General features: G+C 36.7%; 1 protein-coding gene across 1 annotated transcript in view; it reads left to right on the top strand.

The window, feature by feature from the left end:
- LOC108728420 (cdc25-like protein phosphatase twine) overlaps positions 1-17717 on the top strand; it is a 67062-nt gene continuing 49345 nt past the window's right edge. Inside the window, exons 1-2 of the mRNA XM_018456977.1 lie at positions 1-366; positions 3555-3830. Of these exons, the coding sequence (XP_018312479.1) occupies positions 3686-3830 (145 nt within the window). The 5' untranslated portion in view covers positions 1-366; positions 3555-3685. The remainder of the gene's footprint in view (positions 367-3554; positions 3831-17717) is intronic.

Below are 17717 nucleotides of genomic sequence, written 5' to 3' on the forward strand. Positions count from 1 at the left end.
CGTACATCCCGCCCGAAGTATCGTAATAATAATTATCGCGGTGGAACCGCGTTCGGGCCAGGTTATCTCGTTATTCGCGACGAGTTTCCATTGCTTTCGCGCGGAAAGTGATCGCGCCTCAATGGGAGGTAAACCCCACAAGTGAATGATCGCTCCTGTTGCTCGACCGGCGAACGAGGTTCCCCGGTTGGCTCGATCCCTCCGACAACGTGACACGCACGTTCACGTATTTTTTTCGTCCGCGAGATAAATTCGCGTGTTCAGGAAAATCACGCGATTAAGGCACGCTTTAGAAGGCGGGCTTTGAAGGCTGGCAACCGTCGTCCCCACGAAGGAATCACCTACTTTATTACTTCATTATTTCGGGTAAATATATCGCAATGTATGATACATGGAATAAGGCATCGATACTATGTGGATGATTCTTGGGAAAAATTCATATCTTTTAGAAAGTAAATAATTAGTAGAAAGGATATTTACTATATATAGATTTCCCATACCTGTTCTTCAAAGGAGAACTCGGAAACGTTCGGAACGTTCTTAGTATGTAAATCTCTTTAGGGCGTAGAGACTTTAGAACGTTAAGACTTCAGGAATGTCTTTTGGAAAATTGTTGTGTGGGTCGCTTTTAGTTGAACTTTTTTTGTATGATTATTTTCTCTCCATTAAAGAAAAAAAGAAAAGAATTCTGTGCACACAAACGCAAGAAGTTCAGGTAAAAAGAATTAACCTATTATATTTTCTATAATACATATAATATGTATAAAATATATAAAATATATAACATATAGTAACATAATGACCCATTACAGCATGTATTGAATCGCTATCTCGATCGTGACTCGGCCACAAAGTGCGGTGTCAAGGATACAAACAGGGTACAACAAATAACTCCTTGAGTGAGATTTCATGTGGATTTTTTTTCGACCAGATTTCGTCGTGAGCGTTTCAGTGTCGAAGATCGACGCGCCATTGCAGGAGGAAAAACGCGCGAAGAAATTTTCCATCTAGATTTTTGAGAGATTTTTAATCTTACGATTTTTTTAAGTTTCCCTTGTATGTGCGAAGATTTCTTGTTTACATCCGAGGTGTCCACACAATTAACGACCTCGTTTTTAAACCATTCGTCGCTTGTGATTCGAGTAATTCTAAATGGTCTCACTAATATCAAATTCGATTATTTAATTGCATTGTATTGGATTCAGAGTTGGGCATTTGTTTGAAATACTTTTATTTGAAAAACAGTATTTGTAACACATTTTGTATCTTGTATTTTATGTTTCAGGGGAGCACATGAAAGTATTTTATATTTTGTATTTCAGCATAGCATAAAAAATGTTTTGTATTTTGTAAAAGTATTTTGTATTTAAAATACTAATTATATAAATAATAAGATTAACAATCAATCTTATTTGATTAGTGCATATTAAAGACTATTTTATATAAAGTATCTGAATTTAGTGGTATAACATTAATAACTTTGACAATGAAATAATATGTATATATTTTCTGTTAAATAACATGACAATATCATTATTTAATCGTTTTAAAGTTTAAAATATTTATATACTTTTACATTTAACTTCGCTAATTTAATGTATAACAGTTTTTAGTATGCACTAATCTAGTATAATGCAAGAGACTGAATTCGCTATAAGAAAAACTATTCTGTAGAATAGATTTTTTGAATAAGATTGAAGTCGCGATTTGTGGCACACCTAGTGTATGGCCGAGGCCGACGAGAAATATTCATTCCACTAGGGTTTCCGGGAAATGTAACGACTCGGATTGACTTCAACGGTTTCGATGAGAAGGGAGAAGGTGCGATAAATATTTCTATTTACAAGAGAAATTTATCGCGTTCATATTTTGCAGTAATTGAAATAATTCATAACCGTTACAATGAATTACTGCAGCCGTTTTCATTGATTGTTGATTTCTTCAAATTTAATAATACGAAAGTATCGTTTACTTGACGGTGGATTCTAGTTGTGTAATTAGATTTATTATAACGATTATATGTAAAGAAATTTTATTTCCTGCACTACGAGGGGAAATGTTGAGTGACGCGATTGTTAAAGTTTAATTTTAGTTCTTTAAAGACCATTAGATTTTGATTTTATAAGCATAAAATTTTTAGAATATTTTAAATTAAGTTGTATTCAAATTTAAAAAAAATTGTTAAAATTATAAAGAAATTATATGTGTTTATTACAATACAGACATTTTTTTTTACAGAGAATGTAACTTTACGTTTCTAACATTTGGAGTTTATCACTATAATTTACTTACATCGTTTTATAGTAATGCCGGATTAAAATTGATCGGCTTTTCAATATACTCTCCAGAAAATGATTCGAGTCTCTTAAAAAAAAACTCAGATCAAAAGTAGGAAAATTGTAACCTCGAAATGATCACTTTATACATTAAAATGTAAACAAAGAAGAAAATGTATATGCGCGATATTGTATATGATTGAATATGCATGATATAATTAAATACTTTGAATTGTAATGTAAAATTCGAATTAATAACCGCAAATAGATAACGCGTTATCGCTACGAGTTCCTAGCATCAGCATTATCGTTTCACTTCTTGTGTTTCTGCATCCTGTTATCTCGAACAGTAGAAACCAAACGGTAGGGGTCGACAATTGGCTGTATTTTAAAGTTTACTGTCAGCGCTAAAAGTCTATCTATGGTGTAAACCATAAGTTTTTAGCAGCAATGAAGTTTGAAGTACAGTCATACACACATACATTGTTAGAATAAGTACGGAGCACAAACAAATTTTAAAATCGCTCTTACAATTAGTAAGAGGTATTTACTAGTTAATAAACGTACACAAGTGTTATAAGTACATATAGTCAGATAAAAGCTCCTTTCGTGTTGTGAATCATTTTTTTTTTTTTTTTTCGCAAACTACGACTTATATAAAAATATTCCTGTATTTCTCGAAGACGTCTACAACAAAGTATTACTTTAATGCTGATTTAAAATACCGAATTATAGTAAGTGGACAATTTTTAAGACTAAAGGGACATTTTGGGGCACACCATATATCGTAATCTCGGTCGTAATCGTGATATATTATTTTCGTTCACTGTTAATTTCAAGGAAGCCTTTTCGCAAAAAGCAACTAGGCACGATCGAGCATCGTCGCGATAATTGAACACCCCGTATATACAACGATCAATGGGCTGTTGAGGATGAAATCATATAACGACGATGGGTTTCGTCCCCACCAATTGGTGGCCCATTGTACATCCTCGAATTGACATTTGCGATCTCGATTTGTGGTCTGTAAAGCCGAGAGACATATGTATGAATAACGACGATCCTTACCATTATTTCTCCGAATCTCTAAAGTTCTCCGATTTTTTCCTCGGCAACAAGGATGATCTTGAACGGTGAACATCGTTCTTCCATTAGAACAACCGAACGATTAAGACACCGATTACATTCCGTGATGTATTTTTCCGCTGGATTTCACGAGAGATTATTGAGCATCACGTTATTGAAGTACTATCAGTTTTCTTTTTTTTTTTCTTCTAGAAGCCAACGTCGTGCCTGACGTCGATTCGACGATAAATTCGAGAGGTCGCATTCTCGTCTGCATTCGCAGACTTGGCTCGTCGAGAACGAGCTGCGTCCACGCAAAGTAAACGTCGCCAACCAACGTCAGGATGGATGGAGATTCAGCTTCTTCCGGAAAATTCTTCGCCGAGGCAATGAACATGGAATCGCCAATGTCCAACATCGCCAGCGATCTGTCGAGATCGTCACTGGATTCCGGCAGTGCGAAGAAGCATCACTTTCCACGTTCAAAAGGTACGTTGCAAAAGTATCATTGACGCGAAGAGATTGCCGTATCTCGGCAAGATAATTTGAGAACGAAATTATGCACGAGAAGTTTTATTGAAATAAATATCGTCCTACATTCTTTCGATTCAAAGAACCATCACTTAAGTCTCTTTTGAAGAACTCAATAAATTGACTTGAAGTATAACTTTATAAAGGCGACAACCTTTCGCGTCAATAAATTTGTAATTTACGTCGAAATTATTCATACTACGATATACGAACGAGGAAAATATATTTGCATGATAATGTGACTGAAAAGTATTACCTAAGTTGCGTATTAAATTAAAATAATTGTAATAAAAATTCGAATTAATAATCATGAATAGATAACATTGCTGAACAATATATGTTAAACCTGAAGTACTACTAATATTCATTCATAATTGATAATTCTAATAACGCTAGGAACATTGGTATAGTTTACAATTCTAATAGGGTTTTTTTTAATAATGATGAGCGAGGCGGGAACCATGTCAGTTAATTATGGCGGATACTGATAGAGCGGAACCTGAGAGCCTTCCGAAAGGCGGGTTATTCGTTAGGGATTTCCCCGTCCTTCAACGATTTGTGAACGTCTGCCGCCGGTCTGAACCCCGCGACCGCGAGTTCGCAGCCTCAGTTGTCAGTGGTTCTCATTCACGCGATTCCAACACACGGTGATACTTTATAGATTTCTTTGATACGCATTTACTTTATTAATTTTATTAAACCTATTTTCATTTGTATCATTATTGACACACCATATTGATGCTGTTTGCGTTGTGCGTTTCACTGTAAAAAAACTTATTAAATCTTGATAATATTTCTTTAAATAGTAAGTAAACATAAACTTACAATAAATAAATATTTACTCAATAAAAAATAATAGTTAAATCAAATTAAAATATGTATTTTTGTATTAAATAAATACACATACACACATGTTTATTATTTAATATTTACTTAGAAATATTCAAATAAATATTTATTAAAATTTAATTTTTTTTTTTCAGTATTTATTTGGTGTTTCAATTCGCACCTCTTATCAAGTGAAGAATCGCATTTTGTGTAAATATTTCTTGGTAAAGATGCGATGTTTATTATTTTTTTTTTTTTTTCGAGTGATTCTAACTTTTCGGTAACCATGATGTGGAATTAATGAACTCGCGCGACGCGATCGTTGAGCACCCTCTCGCAACCGTGAAGCAAGTAGTAGCTCGTGCCGGGGTTACGAAGACCAGGTGCTCACCTGCTCCTTGTTGGGTGGCTGGTTAGGCTTGGCGCCCCCTTTTATTCATGCCCCCGGTAAAGCCCCGTGGAGGTTCGCAACGCGAGCGAACGGCTGGGCACAGACGGTAGCGAGCATCCCTCGTGCTTTGGGGATATTTACGGTACTTAGACTTACTTATTAGGATATCGATAGTCAGATAGTCTAATGACTGGCGATGCATGGGAGTGCGGTCAAACGTATCAAACATCCTACTTTTTAAAGTTTATTCTGTAAAAATATGTTTACAAAATCTTCATCTGATATCTTTTTTCCAAAATGGTGACACGCTCTTGTGAAGATGAGACATACATTTCTAAGCAACTCAGTTAATTCACGCAATTATCGATGTAATTAATTATGACATGTTTATTTATATCATCCTTAGCTTTCGCAATTAAAAATTGAGAGTTGCAATCGATTGCTTACGTTTAATTCATATAACGCAATGACTAACGCACTTACGTATTAGATATTTGTATATTAAAATTTTATTGTAATATTTATATATTAGAATATTTTTAAATAATTTTTTTGTTTTTTAAATTCGCCATTACGGTAGAATTTTAATTTAATTTGCACACGAATAATGAAGAGAATTAGTAATTAAAAAGGATAACTCTAATTATTCGCGAGTAAACACACACACATATTCGATGAAAGTTTAGTACATGTTTAAACGCATCTTGCGTGCATTGATACTGACCTACCCTCGTTAGACATCAACACATCGAGAGACCGTTAAGAATACAGCTGTCTCGCGCGAAAGACTAGGGTCCGTATTTCCGACTCCCTTTAACACTACGTTTAGCTCTAAAGGTGACTGACCGATTCCGTATCTTATTTTCTTAATGCGATGATGGAGTTCGATGACCCGATGAGACGGAAAAACGATTGCTTACAAATGTAATGAGTTTACAACTCTATAAATATTTATAATATATAGCCAGAAATGATAAGAGAATATCAATTTATTAATATATATACGAATATCAATTTATTAATATATATACGCGATATTAACTTATCTAAGTCTTGTTTCTAATCTTTTTAGACATAAAATGCGGATGGCAGCAGTTTATTTAGAGCTCTTTATTATTAACGTTATTATTCTTTCATTTGAATTGAAGTAAAAGCAAAAAACTTGAACGCGTGGAAATTCATTTTTCGAAGTTTTGTTTATTCGAAAAAAGCTCGGAGAAAGTGTCAATTCAATTGCTAATAATAATTTTATTATAATAACGGAATAATAACAGTAAAGGTATGAATTTTTGACATAACAGAATGATTTTGCTGAAATATCTAAAAATTTATCTATAATTGATACCGATCTGAAAATAATTTTATTGATCCATCAAAGTAGTTGGTAGGATGTTCAAACGATTGCTAGGCTATCAAACTTTTTGGAGCACTGTTCATTACGTTTGAAATTCCTACATAATTATTTTGATGGTCTAACAAAATTATTTTCAGATATGTATCTACTGATAAAAAATTACTAAATCTTAATACATATTTCTTTGAATAGTACTAAGTAAACATTTACTTACAGTAAATAAATATTTACTTAAAAAATGATAGTTAAATCAACTTAATGATTTTTATCAAATAAATATATGTTTACATTTATAGTAAATATTTAGTTCAAACTGTTTAAACAAATATTAATTAAAATTTTTAATTTTTTTCAGTGTATATCTAAATTTTTAAATACTTCAGTAAAATCGTTCTTTCCGTGTATAAGTTATCATATTTTTTTTCCTTATTTGCATATGAAGAGACTGTATAATTCGCCGCCGAAATAATTCAAGTATGATAATCGATATACAACGGTGGCGTTTGACATCCTAAATAGAGGCCTAATTCAATAGATCTCATATTACGCGAGTTATAGTCGGATTAAGAGAACGTCGCAAGCATTCGCAGCCGGCCACGATCTTTTGCACTCTTCAGTCGACGACGTTATCGCCGTTGCAAATGCCGTGGTGCAGCGGCATGGAAGTGTTGCGCCGCCACATGGCGCGTTTCGTTCTCGTCCGTTGCCTTGAAAGTCCGTTGCGCGAGGGGTACAACGACGACGGGGTGAACGGGGCACCCCTATATACACTCTACCCGACTCTAGTATTGAGCGAGCTATATCCCAGACGCGTGTACGCCCGATAGCTAGACACCATGGACAGATATACACACGCACGAAGCGTGCCGTTCGCGTGCAAATTAGGTAATTATCTGTGGACGCGCGTCTTCGACGACTGGCACGCTTTTTAGCCCTTTGGAAGAATAATACCGATCTGCCGTCGACTAATCTAGCAATCGGAATAGTAATCGTGTATCTCGCGTTAGGGGAGAAACGCTTAATTACGCCTTTTAATTAACGTAACATACGGTTTCACGACCTGCTGTCTTCGGAATTCGCGCGAGACTATTTATGATTCGTCAACTTTACTTAATCCTTCGTAGGCACATTGCGTCTTTTTTTACCCAGGAGAGATTTCACTCTAAAATTTTTGATACACATTTCAATTTTTATTAAATAAAGATTTTAGCGTTTGAGTTAAATAACTATTTAGCAATGTAACAGAGATGTCGGAAAAGTAATTCTGAATTTTTAAAAGTCTAGAATAGAGACTAAAAAGATTTAGGTTGGACAGAAAAGACCCAGAGTACCTATAAGTAAAAATATGTGTGCCTACGAAGAGTTAACATAATTAGTATTAAGCTAAATAAAATATCTCGAGGTGTCTGAAATGAATAAATGCGACAGATAAAAATACAAGTGAAATGATCCGCAATAAGTTCATCGATGTATTGGCTATTATTTTCGAAATAAATTTTTGTTAAATTTTTTAATACAATGTAATAAATTGATGTAACGCTTTACAGTTTGTAGCTACATTGTTACCGATTTCTCTGTGTATAAAAAATCAAGCCGGGTTCCACAAAGGACATTTAATGGGGGAGACAGAATAAAAAAAGGCGGCGGTAACCGTCAGCGCAGATGAGCGAATTGAACGGTGCAAGAGACGTTTCTTTGACCAATGGCTTTCCTATCAAGATTTAATATTTAAATACCCCGAAATTTTATGCCATGGTAAAGCTAAAAGTGCGGAGGGGAAGGGGGAAAGACCGACGAGGAAAGAGGGAGAAGAATGAAAGAGGTTTGGGTTCCTCGGGGTCCTCGGGGTTCCAAGCCATTAACATATCCTGTAGGGCCGGTAAGGCAGGTCTCGCAATATTTCGGAGAAGGCGAAGGTTGGCACTTTCGCAACCTTTAACGGTCGCGGGCCCGAATTACAAATCGCCTCGGGTATGGATTCGGTGCGAATTCCGTGGATACCGTTGTTAAAAGCTGGGAACGAGAGGACGTGGCTCAAGGTGCGACCAACATAGCAATTGCGAGGCAATACGTGTTGAACATCAGTGGAGGAATCCTGTAGTTTCAATCCTTGACGTTTCCACGTTTCATTAACACATGGCTCGTTTTAATTACTCGATTTGTGTGTGTACTCTAAAACTTTTAGAGTAAATCTCATTCTGAAGAGTGAAATCGCACTCTAAAAAATTGAAAATTGAGCCACTTTTTCCAGGTTGGCTAAATTTTCACTCTTTAGGGTGAGATTCGACTCTAAAGAATTTGGAGAGTAGAGAACTCTGTGATTACAATTAGGCGATAAGGCGTACATAGTGATAGCGATTGGTACATCTCCGGGGATGGTTGCCATCCGAGGATTCCAGTTTTCCCTTCTCGCGATTGCGCCCGGGGAAGCACCTTTTGGCGGATCCGTTGGATGAAAAATTCGTTGAGCGCGTGCCGGCTGCACGCACGACTCGACTACCCCTCGTCTTACTACCCTCGCTAATGTCGAAAGACGGAAGAAGAAGCGAGCGAGATAGAGAGTAGGGTGAGCTTAGTTATCGAACAGGCCGACCGACCGACCGACCAGCCAACCCCCCGTTAGGCTCTCTCTTGTCGCTTGTTTCCTTACCTCGGTCTCTTGTGTCTCGTTGCGATGTCTGGTCCCGATGCGTCTGGTCCCCGTCCCGTCTCGCAACTCGTAACAGGGTATACACTGCAACTTTTATTCCCACCGGCGTTCCGTTCTCGCAGACTGTTATTCAACGTCTATCCGCTTTTCTGTTCCTGTTCACGTTCGAACGCGGCGATTAGCATTGACGTAATTTCTCACGAGATCGATACCCGATGATGCTAATGCGGAAGAACGTGTCTCACACGTAATCATCGCGTTTCTAATAGTGCGAATAAATCTATAAATTCGCTGCTATACGTTTATAGCATGGGAATTTGAACTCAGGCCGTATTACACCGGTTTCCATGTCTGGCAATTTAAATAACATGAATACGACTGAATATAATTAACTCGTAGCTGGTTTTTATTCAGAATAGAAGCTTACTTTTTTATATTTTTTTGTATAAGTTTTGTTTAAGGTTCACGTTTCTGACGTGAATCTGAAGATAGTCACCATATTCGCGCAGTCTTAATATGAACATCCATTTAAGTTTATTAGTTATTATTTATATTTAATTGTCGCCGCGTGAAACGTGACAGTTTATCAAATCGTATCTTAATCTTCCGATATTCAACGGCCTTATCACTTATCACCGCAAAAAACCCGAAACGGTTGGATGGGATTGGGGGACTACCCTTCGGGACCTTTAGGAACCATACAGTGGGGTACGATGGGATATAACAGAATGATTCATACACGCACATTAACCACGATGCTGGGAATCCGACTAACGAATCATGTTCAAACGGCGTACATCTTTTTTACGAGTGATGGCCAAAGAGAGATCGCCGTGCGGTCCATTCTCTCAACGAGGAACATACGCAGGTAAATTCGACTACATTAACAGTGCATAAAATGATGCGCAGGTAAATTTGACTACATTAACAGGAAGAATGAGCGGCCGATGTCTCAGCGGATGCTTGTACTTACGGGAAGACCGATAATACCCGCGTCAGATGGTTTCACGTAACGTATATACCTAATATGAGTGATATGACAGAAGCTCCTGTAGAAAATACCTAATATATAGGATATTTCAAAACTTTAACTTTTGATATAAAGATTTTTTCGATTGAAAATTGGAAAATGGTTTAATTTGAAAAATTAATTCGAAATTCTTTCTTGTTTATTAAAATTTAATGTGTAGCATAAAATAGCGAAATATTTTCATAACCTTAAAATTCTGTTGAATATAAATAAATCGAATAGAATCGGTAATTAATATTTCTGTTGAAGTAGTGTCTGGAAATTAAAATTGCTATTTCTTACTCGCGTATAAGTAACTCGGGAAATATTTTGAAATCTCGATTTTTTGATAAAAAATGAAATCCATAAATTAACAAGGAATTAAAATTAGTAAATGGATGTTGTTATGTTGCATAATTATTTGAAGTAATGCATAACATTCGATGAAATGCTTCTGTTGTTCTCTCTCTCTCTCTTTTTCTCTCTATGTCTATCTATCTGTTTGTTTGTCTGTATTTTTGTTTATATACTATAACTTATGAATAATTTAAGAGATACAATTTTAAAAGATATATACATATTTGAACTGAAAGTATATTTTTATGCATTGGGGGTATCTCCTGCGATACCAGGAAGGATTCTCTTTTTACGACTTCATTTTTATACGAAGTAAGCGCTTACTCGAGTTTTTTTACGAGTTTTAAGATGATTACGATAGTTAGGCCTCGCAAGAACGGCTCCGACGCGAAACAAGGGCCGCCGCCCTCGACGGACACGGTGGGGTAGGTTACACCTGTGCGAGCATGTTTAAAATATGTAGCACATGGTGCGCGCGTTCTATCTCGTTGCACCACGGTGCACCGCGTGTTTAGCGAGCCGCTGATGCCGATGGCGATGGCCTCGTTGGCGTCGTAACAGTTTACTTGTCTGTTTTCTTTATCTTTGCTCGTTTTATTGTCGCTAACACGTCTTCCTAGATTTTCTAATCCTCCATTGGACAGTATATGATTCCCACCCTTCCCTCTAAATGCAATTACACGCGTGCACGCACGTGAATCGCTCGCGTCGGGCAAATTCATAGCGCGGTCTCTGCAACCGTGGCACGCGCCGGTTGGACCGGTCGGTCCCGCCAATCGATATCGGATAGTCGAGTAGCCCCTCATAGGCAACTCATTTTAAGCCTGTACCAAACTATTGAGATTGAGGATTGTAAATTGAAGAATAGAATTCGATCAATCAGATAATCTTAAACTTTATCCGTTGTATTTCTATGAGTCATTGAATCCTAATCTCCAATTAACAATTCTCAATCTCTAGTGCATAATCCAACATGGTACCTCTGCGAAACGTTTTTCAGTTAGGCAGCATATCTATTTATAAAATGTTTCATTAATCCAGTTTGCAAAATTGCTCATAGAGAGCATTCTATTTTACAAAGTGGATTAACGAAATACTTTATAAATAGACATGTATAAACTAGAGATTCAATAACAAAATCTAGCCATGAGCGATTTTGTCAAAAAGAGAGAAAGGTGCTATCTAAATTCTTTGGAATAGAATCTCACATTAAAGAGTGAAAATTAAGCTGATCGTGATAAAGAGTGGCTCAGTTTTCAATTTTTAAGAATGAGAGAGTTCACTCTTCAAAATTTACTCTAAAAGTTTTAGAGAGTGCATATATTTTCTGCCTGTATATATATATATAATACTGTCCCACTCTATAATCTTAATTAAAGTTACAGAACGGAACAGTAAATTATAAAATGAAATAATACATATATAGGAAAAAAGTACATATATCTTTCTCTCTTGTAGGATTTTGAGAATCGTTCGTGGACTCTGTTATAGGATCTCCAGTATAAACTAGAGTCTGGCCACGAGATGAGAAATTTTTGATTGGCCCGTCCTTTTTTTAACTTCAGTAAGTTAAAATGAGGCAGCATATATAAAAAGAGATAACATATACCTTTCTTTCTCACTCTTATTTTGACAAAACTGCTCTGGCCAGACTCTATTGTGAAGTCTAGACTAAACCAATTTACAACGAACGTCAGAACGGTACACCTTTTGATCTTTGATCGTAATGAAAGGGTGAAAAACAGGACAGTTTAATCGTATATAATTCAAGTGTTTCCGGTGATATCTCTAAACTAAATGCACGCGGTTTTTCGTATGGTTATCCGCGCGAATGGAGTTGTAAGAGATATAAAAGTACGACCAGGTAAGGATCACGCCCATCGGGGCGGTTAACCGAGGAATCGCATCGACGCTGTCGAAGGCGCGCATAGCGTGACGCGTTCATGTTCCTTTGCATACACACACTTAGATCATACATTGCGCCAGCCAGCGGCGAACTAACGCCACTTGGGGGGCAGACATATGAGCACACATGGGGCGGCAGTCACCACCTGGCATCGCGTAGCCGTAGTTGAATACCGACTCACCCCTATATACGTACACGTAACTACGTACCCTGAAACGCGCGCGGTGCGACCCCAACCCCTCGACTTGGCTCGTGCCGTCGTACATTGTCGTAGGATAGCGCGACGGAGAAGAGGAGAGGGGTACGGAAGGTGGAGAAGAGAAAAGATCGGCAAGACGTTGCAGAAATCGAGTTTCTCTCGACCTTCCTCACCCTTTCCCCACGTGTACCCTTCGATTTTCCTTCCCGTCCGCACCTTGTTCGTTTGCGAATTTCGAATTTCGTATCCGTAATGCGATTTTTGACATAGCGCATAGATAGCGACATGATGTACGCCAGTGACAGAAGATAGGAGTCAACGAACTTGATGGGACCCAGCTCGATACGCTGATTGTAATATCGATTTCCGCCTGCATCATATGCGAACGCACACACGCCGAATGTGTCTTTTGTGATCAACGACATAGCGTACGGGTACCGGTCGAGAGCTGGTGAGTACTTGGTGCTCCCCCCCTCCCCAAGTTTCACCAATAGCGAGATTCTGTATTAGGAGGGTCGATAGGTTATCGTTCAACCGGCTCGTGGATGCCACGTGCGGGTACATTACGAGCTAGTATACATTCCGTTTGTCGCAGGTTAATGACAATGTAATGTTTTGCCTGTCTTGTGATACATGGTTTTAATCGAACTGTATCATTTATCAAACGACAATATATATTTAGAAAGAGAAACAGAATTTATTCTCGTAAGACATCGAAGTAAGTTCGTGAAGGGTTAAATAATAACTTTTATAAGAAATTAGGAGTTTATTAATTAATTTTGTTTTGGAAGGGACGATTTTGCTAAAATATCTAAAAATTTAGCTAAATAAAGATCTGAAAATAATTTTGTTGGAACATGAAACTAATTATATTGGAAACTCAAGCATGATGAACTATACTGCAAAAAGTTTTTACATTCTAACAATCAGTTTGTCCGTCCTGCATAATTATTTTGATAGATCAAAATTTATGTTCACATCTAACTAAATGTTCAGCAAAACTGTTCTTTTTCCGTATAAAACTTTTTTTATTATAATTATTTATTTCGGAAGATGTTTACAAAAATATTATTTTAGTTAATAGAGAGTTTTTGCAATACCGTTTATCGGTGAACGCCAAGATCAGGTTATCTTCTTAACAACTAAGAACTATTAAGAAAAGGATAAGTGACTTTAGCGTTCACCATATTTGGATTCACGTTATTGCAAAATTTCTCAAATATCTTTGGACATTTAATTACGACGAATTAAATATTATTTGTTAGTCAGATAATCGCAAATGCTAAGATTTAAATAAGTACAACTGGAAGCCTAAACTCAATTCTAACCCAAGACACTTTTGAGAATTAGGTCAATGTTATATCTTATCAACATTGATTAGTAACCGCCGCGCAGTGGCAGTTAACATGTTAACTGAGGTTTAACTGATTATTCATTTGCTCTTGGAGGCAGAGCTAAAAAGAGATAGGGAACCGTAAAAGGGTAAACGTAAAAGTTCAGCCAGTTGTAACTTATCCGCTTACGAGGACGGTTTATAATTATTTGCGATAGATATTATCAACGTATTGCGTGTCTGGTTGCTCCCCATTTTCCTCTGAAAGATTCGTCATGTGTGTCGGCTACATCCAGAGAATTAGACGCAGGATCTCGCGGAGGGCTAACGAAATTTGTCCCGGAATAGATATACATATCTCTTTTTCTCTCGGCTAAAACGCGGCACAGAGTGTGCTTTATTTTTAACTGTACTCGCGGGATCCATACCCTTAATCTCATATGAGGGCCCCACGCTGGCGGGAAACGACTGGCGGGTGTACGTGTTCCTGGTGTTTGCGCGTATAGGAAACGGATGTCGTGAGGCGTTTATCTAAAATTAGAAGTGTTCTCGATACAACTATCTCGCTTCCTTTCGTTCTTTTCCTCTCGTTCTCTCTCGCGCGGTATTAGTATTATGATTTGGTCTGCTTGCCATGCACGCATTGCTTCTCGTGGCTTCGCTTTGGAGTGGAGTCACGACCGTTGAAGCGTACTTGCACATGTTACACAGCCGCAGCCGCTGCCTGTTACTCGCTGGGGAATGTCGCGTTAATTAGTGGGGGAGACTGATGGTCGTTCTCGCAGTTGACTTTACGTTGATATAGCAAAGTTGTGTTCGCATTGGCGCAATTATTATTAATTTGTAACAGCAACATTCTGCCTACAAACACGTTTAGATCGATGAATTAATGGACGAGTCGTTGCATCCCGCAATATTCTGTGTTGCATTGTCAGCATTCGTCGGTATCTTTTATCATTAAAAGCACAGACTTCTATAACTGGACTATTTACTTCGCCGCTATGTTTGTTGCCAAGCAGTGTCTGATAGGGCTGCCATTTCATGATCACGTGATACACTCAGATCATTTGTATACTTGAAGATAGTAGATACACATACATACATAAATAGACAAGGATTTCTTGGCATCACTTGTACTATCTCTGTTTAACAGCCGAAGTGAGTGTAATTAATTATAGAAATCTGTGATAAAAAGTCAATGCTGTCTGTGTTTTCTGGGTGAATTTAATATATATACATATAATTTAAATATATAATATAAATAATTAAACATTTATATGTATAATTGTATAATGTTTTATAACTTATTTATTTATTTTTATAATTTATAAAATTGATATAATTATATAATTATTAAAAAATGCGGGTTGAATACATCGATTGATTAAAAGATGAAAAATCGCATGAACTTGTCGCAGTTTTTAATAATTAAGTATAATTAATAATTAATAACAAATGCGAATAAGAATACAAAATACTATTTTATTGCTATCTAATTTTAATTCTTTCTGTTGTATGACCTGTTCTTAGATAATGTATTCTAGGATAGAAATAAATATTTAAGTTTGTCAGCCCCTTTAAAAAAAAGGGGCCCTTTAATTAACGTTCAGAAAAAGTAGAGCTAGGTTGAATCTAATTACTCCATAAAGTTCCCTTGTACCATAAGTTTATTCTTCGATAGGTCTTCATACTTAACGCACAAATACGCTTCGTCATCTGTTCGAAACTGTTGATTAATCTCTTATGACAACTTGCACGAGATCTAAGATCTGGCAGGCAGGCTGTCGCGAAATATTTAGTAATGCTAAGGAAACATTACTTCAGGTAGAAAGGGTAAAAGGTACAAGCTCATCAATGTGAAGGAAACGGACCGAGAAGAAACGTTAGGATCAGCGATACGTTGACCTTTACGAGGCCAAGTTTCTCCATTTCAGGCACTACGCTCGCCTGGAAATTCGCGTGAATCCATCCTACCTTTCGACGCGAGTAAGTAGCGCAAGGGTGCGTGTCACGGCTGATGCCTCCGACTTCCTGCGGAAGTGCGTTACGACATATATGGCTCATGATCGTCTCTTTTACTTTATTCTACTCTTATCTGCCATTCGGTAAGGATTTTGTCTAGAAGTTTCGCTTAATCGCGTTTCTCTTTTGCATTTGATCTCTTATCGAATATTTTCTTCGTTTCAATCCGATCCATGCATGATTCAAGATTCAAAATTTGATTTTGGCTCTGACTATTCTTGAAAGATATGTCTTATTTATCTTTTGAAATATCGAGCGGTAAAATGTTGGGTGGTTTATTTTTGAGAAAATTGGAGAAAAAAAAACCCTAAATGTGAAACCTGCGTCTTTTGTTGAGCATTGTCTCCCATTTAGTAGGATTTAGTCTAAATTTAGGAACAAATTCCTAGCGGGAGATGTAGTTGAAAAATCCTGTTCGGGATAAAATCTTACTCGGTAACCAAATAATATAGTATGAAAAAGATATCAGGTATAAAATGCAGAATAAACTATACATTTATTACAAAAAATATATCATAAGTATCATATCAAATGTATCATTGACGTATTTGATAATTATGTGATGCAATATATATATATATATAAAACATGTGATAATTACATGTGATTATCAAATACGTCAATGTGACATCTATTTTAGTCACCGTAACTTTTCAGGTTTCCTTTTATAATTAAATAGCGTCTGCTTTAAAGGTATTCGTTAAAATTAGTTACGTAGGAAGATTACATTTATGATATATTTTGGCATAGTTTTAAATAAATTATCACAAAGAGAAGAATAATTAAAGGAGCATTTGCGATCTGTAATTACATATAGAAGGAATGATTCTGTAAATTATCTAAAAATTTAGCTAGATAAAGATTTAAAAATAATTTTTTTCGTAGACCATTAAAATAATTATATATTATAGAACTGGTTGCTAGAATATTAAAACTTTTTGCAGCATCATCATCAATGGTTAAGCATTCTAATTATTTTGATGGTCCAACAAAATTATTTTCAGATCTGTATGTGTTTCTAGTTAAATTTTTAAATATATATTTTAGCAAAAAACCGTTCTTTCCGTGCAGTTATTAAAATACTTCTGTACCAGGAGAGATAAAAAATAGAAGATATATGAGACACATATGCCACATGCTAACGTTTCATCGCTGAGAATGCTCGGCACATCGTACCCCTCGTCTTCTCAATGGTGCGACATGAAACAATTAACGACCGGTCCCTCCATGTCGTATTCTTCCGGCCTAACTGTAGACTGATCTTACATTATGTGGGAGATAGGGATGTATACATTTTGCGCAGCGAACGGAAGCAATGAGAATCAATCAATGCGAACAAACGAATTCGCGTGTCCTAAGTATCTCATGGAGATTATTATATCACCTTCGATAAGTTAGAATTCTTAGTAAATTTTACTGCGGAAATGTTAATAAAAATGCTGAATTGTTCTTTCAAATGGCGAACACTTTGTCGGTTGTGACATCTATTCAATGAGAATGTGGGACGAAGGGAATCATTTCAAAGTGCAACGTCTGCAGGCAAAACGATTTTTCACAACGCGTGTCCCACATGACACGCACGTGCGACCTCTGCCTATTTCTCAGATTTCGGGATACCTGGGGTGCACTTGTCACGCAGGGATTGGACTCCGAGATTGTGATTCGGGCTGAATGGCGAGTTGCAGATGGTATTAGCAGTTCTACGATAGCGACGATGATAATGCCGGGCAGCATTCCTGATTATTACCTGATAATTCCTGATTATTACCTCTCCGTTCGCAACAGTATAGATTTGG

The sequence above is a fragment of the Mycetomoellerius zeteki genome, unplaced genomic scaffold (genome assembly GCF_001594055.1).
Source record: "Mycetomoellerius zeteki isolate Tzet28-1 unplaced genomic scaffold, Tzet1.0 scaffold612, whole genome shotgun sequence".
NCBI classification, from domain to species: Eukaryota; Metazoa; Arthropoda; class Insecta; order Hymenoptera; family Formicidae; genus Mycetomoellerius; species Mycetomoellerius zeteki.